Here is a 4648-nt window from a genome sequence, read left to right as displayed (position 1 = left end):
TTGGTCGTAGGGTATAACAACCTACTGTCGAGGCCCCTGTCGGTGGAAAAATGACCTACCGTCAGAGAGGTTGGCGGTAGTGCATGTGACCCTACCGTCAAGGGGTTCGGTGATAGGCACTCGCGCGCACTGTGTCCGCAATTTACAGATCTTTGTACGGTAGACGTGCAACCCATCGTCAAGGGCCTCGGCGGTAGGTTGTTATACCCTGCCGTTAAGGGCTATGACGGTAGCAAAAGGGTCAGATCCGAAAAAAAATATCAACCAAGATCAAATCCGGCTTAACTTTTTGGAAAATGTGTTCACCTCATCTGGAGCCTCGATCGTGGAGTTGATCAATGCAGCATCGTCGCCATCAGGCTAGTGGTACGGTTTGATTCCAGCAGCAGGTTGCCAAAACACATGGAAACCTAGTCATTTTTGCAAGCGACGTGCCGTGCATGGTATAACAAACAAAGAAACATCATTTCGTTCGTAGTAGGAGTAGTACGCTTCCTTTCCGCTCATCATGTACAACTTGCAATGCCGCAGACCAAACGGGCCATCTAGATCGCCGAGTTGCATGAATTCGGGGGAAATTCAGGCGTTTTCAATTCATACGGGCCTTGAGATTTTGCGAGGTTGCAAGCCACTCACTCCATCGAAAGCACTCACGGTTTCACCACGGCAATAATTACTGGTACTACAGTACACAAGAGATGAAACAAGCTTCGTTCCTATTGCTGCTGCTGCTGCTGCTCTGGTACTCTGATTTTTACAGGTTTTTTCTTTCTTCTGGTAGGGTCCCGACTCCAAGCACTTTTATACTGCTACTAATAATAAGAAGAAAAACAAAAGAAAGGAGAAGAAAAGCGGATTTGTTAATCCGGCGATTAGCTCGCGGTGGATTCAGAGATGCTGCTGGCGCTGCTGCTGCTGCTCTGGCCCGCCGCGGCTTCGGAGATGCTCTGCAGGGACGGCCGCCAGTGCCGGCCCCTGCCGCTCCCGGCCGGCTGCGCTCCGCCGGAGCTCCGGTGCCGGTCCTTCTCCCCCCGCTTGGCGTTCGCGTCCTGAGGAGGCAGCAGGAGCGGGTGCAGGAATCAGCGTATGCTTATGACAGTTGCAGGTGGGAAGAGATTGTCGTCAGGAGAATGGAGAGGGGCACTGACCTTGTCGGAGGCGGCCTGCTCCGCCCCGTCGCCGCGCCGGAGCTGGTCGTGCTGCTGCTTGATGGCCTCGCACCGCCGCATCTTGTCGCTCTTCCTCGCCCGCAGCGCCTTGGTCACCTCTGCGCACCGCAACACCAACAGGCACCGATCAGAACCACTACGTACTAGATTCCCGCAACGGGCGGCGGAGCCCTCGACGGCGGCAAGGAAGGAACTCCCTCTCCGATGCCGACGGACGGAGGGAGGAGGACTGCATGTGCACGCACTAACCTTGCGCGGTGATGAGGCGGTAGACCTGGCCGAGGTGGAGCGTGTCCTTGGGCTTGAGGAGCTTGACCCGGGTGATCTTGGCGGCGGCGCCCGCGCCCGCGACGGCGGCGGCAGCCGCGGCCTCGTCCCCGGCGGCCGCCTTGTCGTCGGGGGAGAGGCGGAGGATGACGAGCGCGACGTAGTGGCCCGGGTTGGTCTTCATGACCTCGGCGGCCGGGGTGGGCCAGTAGAGGCGCTCCACCTTGCCGCCGGGGTGCTGGACGATGACCTCCGCCGCCTCCGCCGCCTGGCAGTTGCCCATCGCGCGCGCGCGTCCCCGCGCCTCGCTTCCGCTGGCGGAGCTTGTGGTGTGTGGTGAGCTCTGGGGGAGCGGGGGAGGGAGGTGGTGGTGGAGGAGCAGAGCAGAGGGAGAGCAGGAGGTCACGCAGTTGCCGTTTCGAGGGAAGTGGTGGCGTTAAATGTGGTGAAGGAAAAGGCGTCGGCCATGAGCGAGGTGAGTTTTGGCTCGGTTCGTCTCGTCTCGTCTCAGCAGACTGCCAAATGGTGGAGTGGTTTTGAACATAAAAAATGATTGCCCACAATAACCTCCATACAATACAAGGAACTGCAAATAACCACTGATTGTATTATGCTTATAATACTCCTACGCCATTTTCGCTACCGAACGTGCGGGTAAAAGGATATCACACACACACAGTGGTCTATAGCACAAAGCTACTGCTACTAACAAACTGTTTGCCTGCCGGATGCCCAATGGCTCCTTCATCTGTTTTCTCGCTCTAGGCAGTATTTTTTTTCCTTAATGGAGAAGTGGTACAGTATTACACAGAGTATAAACGAGGTGGCTGAGGATAACAACTGGTTGTTAGTAGGGTCAGTGTCACTTTACGATGGACCTCTTTTCAGGTTTTATATAACATATCATCTCCTCGATCAGATACCAGCTTTGGATCATCATTATTAGCATGAGAAAATAACAGCGCTAGTCCGACTATCTCCTATATATTGTTAGCACGTCGGATAAGCAGCCCTGAAAGCCGGCTCGCAACGGTCAGAGAAACCGGGCGTGACGTGTCCGACTAGTTCGGCCTCGCATTTGTGCTTATCCGCTTGCTAATTTATTTTTTCCATTTCAATTTTCAAGTAGCGCGAGTGCACCTTATCCGGCGGCTTCCCTTTCAATCACATTGTTTCAGTCCAGAGTTCAGGCATAACAACGATGGAGGAAAAAAAAAACGAGTTACAGCTCCCTAATGTTGATGCATTCTCGGCCATGGTGACCAAATGGCTCTAGCACGAGGAGGGGATCGAGAAGCTGACTGACATGACGTGGTGACGTGCCAGCAGTGGACCTTCTCAACGGGCCCGCCTCTGAGGCCCAGATGCCTGCATGTGGGCCACCACAGCATGGGCTCGCCACGCAGGACCAGGCCAGGCCCCGGGCCGGCGTGTGCTCTACCGCTGCATGCCCAGGCGTGATATGACGCGGTGAATCCGGCCGGGAGATCCTCCCACGCTTCCACCTGCGTGTACCAGCGGTACCATCTAGCCGGCCACATCCTACATTGTCACAACTCACAACAAGACTCTTCCTTCCTTCGACCCTTCCTCTCACTTCCTTTTGCATTGCCATCGTAATCAGAACTTTATCCATCGGAGGAGGCAAAATTGACAAAAATGATCCAAAGAACTCACGGAGTAACTTCTCACAAAAAATATGTCACCCGGTTGACCTTTTTGTTTGGCGTCCGACACCTAGGCGCCACACTACACTGTCTAACGCCTAGCCGTTCGGCGCCACACCCCCCGACCACCTGGCAGAGAGGGCCCATCCCCCAGGCCGTGTAACGCCTAAGCCTCAGGCGTCACACATTGTAATGTGTGGCGCCGAGCGCTTATGCGCCACACAATGACTTAACTGACCACGGGCCAGCCCCCCTCCCCACCCCCTCCTCACTCCCCTCCCCCAGCCCCCTCTCCGAGCCACTGGCCCCTCCCTCAAATCCTTCTCTAAATCACCAAATCTGAAGGTTTGGACCGAGCATTTGTTATCCAATCACTCCCCTAAGGTAATCCCCACCTCTCCCCTCATTCTCATCCAAATAAAAAATCTTTTGTGGTCTTTTTTTTTGCAAATTTGAGGAAACCCTAGTTTTTCATGAAATGTGGGATGTATATGATATTGTTGTATTTGTTTGTATGTTAGGATAAGGGGTATGATGGGGTTAGGATTAGGGTTGTTTGGATGTTTGCATTATGGTTGTTTTAGGGTTAGGCTAGGGTTAGGCTATGGTTAGGCTAGGGTTAGGGATGTTTGGTTGTGTTAGGGTTATGATGGGGTTAGGGTTATGGTTGTTTGGAAGTTAGGCTAGGGTTATTGTAATTGTATGATTGCTTATAAAAAAAGTTCTATGTTTTGTTGTTTAGGGATGGGAAGAACATGAGTTTATGTTCATCACATGGACAAGGATGCCTTTTTAAAAGGCAATATTGATCCGGACCCGGATGAGCTTGACATGGTGTTCGATTTGTGTCCTAGCTATGGTGAATTGTTGGAACAAGTTCGAAAGGATTCGAATTGGATGGACCCTAGTGATGTAGTTGAGTTTGATGGTAGGCATAATGTGGGATTCGGAATGCACATTCGTTGGAAGACCATGCGTGTCAACTCCGAGCAACGTTGGCTTGCATACAAGGATACGGTGGCCGAATCACTAGACAAGGCTCTAGTGTTATTTGCCATCAAAACAAATGTTCCTAACTTGTTGGATTTGAACCGGGTTGCCTCTTCGATTGTTGAAGCTATTCCTGCACCCATCAACGAAGAGGCCAACAGTGAACCTCTTTCTTGTGTCGATGAGGCCAACGAAGAGGTCAACATTGAACATGAACCATTGGTAGAGGCTAATGATGAGCACGATGATGATGAGAATGATGGTAATGTTCTTCATGACAACAACCTTGGTGATTTGGACAAATATAATTTGCAAGAGACAATGGAGCATTCTATTCCGTACTCACGTGGCTATGCCTCTGAGTCTGACGATGAGGGTCCCGATGAAGTAGTTGATGAGGAAGGGTTCACGGCAAAGGAGGCTGAAGCTTTCACGAAGGTATTAAAGCGTGATCACCGGACACCATTGTTCGAGGATCTTAGCCTTGCGGATGAAGCCGTGGTTGACGGAGGCGAAGGCATATTGTTTGGAGTTAGGCCACCTTGGTCGCACGAG

At 52.4% G+C, this 4648-nt stretch overlaps 1 protein-coding gene across 1 annotated transcript; it reads right to left on the bottom strand.

The window, feature by feature from the left end:
* Positions 1-699: 699 nt before the first annotated feature.
* LOC123395374 lies at positions 700-1963 on the bottom strand. Its single transcript, XM_045090367.1, has 3 exons — positions 1419-1963; positions 1149-1267; positions 700-1049 (listed from the first exon to the last, which is right to left on the bottom strand). The coding sequence occupies exons 1-3, from the start codon at positions 1717-1719 to the stop codon at positions 873-875; spliced, it is 597 nt and encodes a 198-aa protein (XP_044946302.1). The 5' UTR covers positions 1720-1963; the 3' UTR covers positions 700-872.
* Positions 1964-4648: the final 2685 nt, after the last annotated feature.

Source organism: Hordeum vulgare, chromosome 5H (assembly GCF_904849725.1).
Source record: "Hordeum vulgare subsp. vulgare chromosome 5H, MorexV3_pseudomolecules_assembly, whole genome shotgun sequence".
NCBI classification, from domain to species: Eukaryota; Viridiplantae; Streptophyta; class Magnoliopsida; order Poales; family Poaceae; genus Hordeum; species Hordeum vulgare.
Note: the sequence above shows the minus strand (reverse complement) of the source record. Positions and strands in the feature narration are given on the sequence as shown.

Excerpts from the sequence above, each read along its gene's own strand:
- LOC123395374 (XM_045090367.1), bottom strand. The coding sequence starts at position 1,719 with ATGGGCAACTGCCAGGCGGCGGAGGCGGCGGAGGTCATCGTCCAGCAC. Across the intron at positions 1,268-1,418 it reads CCGCCTCATCACCGCGCAAG|AGGTGACCAAGGCGCTGCGG; the intron begins GTTAGTGCGTGC and ends TGCGGTGCGCAG. Across the intron at positions 1,050-1,148 it reads AGCAGGCCGCCTCCGACAAG|GACGCGAACGCCAAGCGGGG; the intron begins GTCAGTGCCCCT and ends CTGCCTCCTCAG.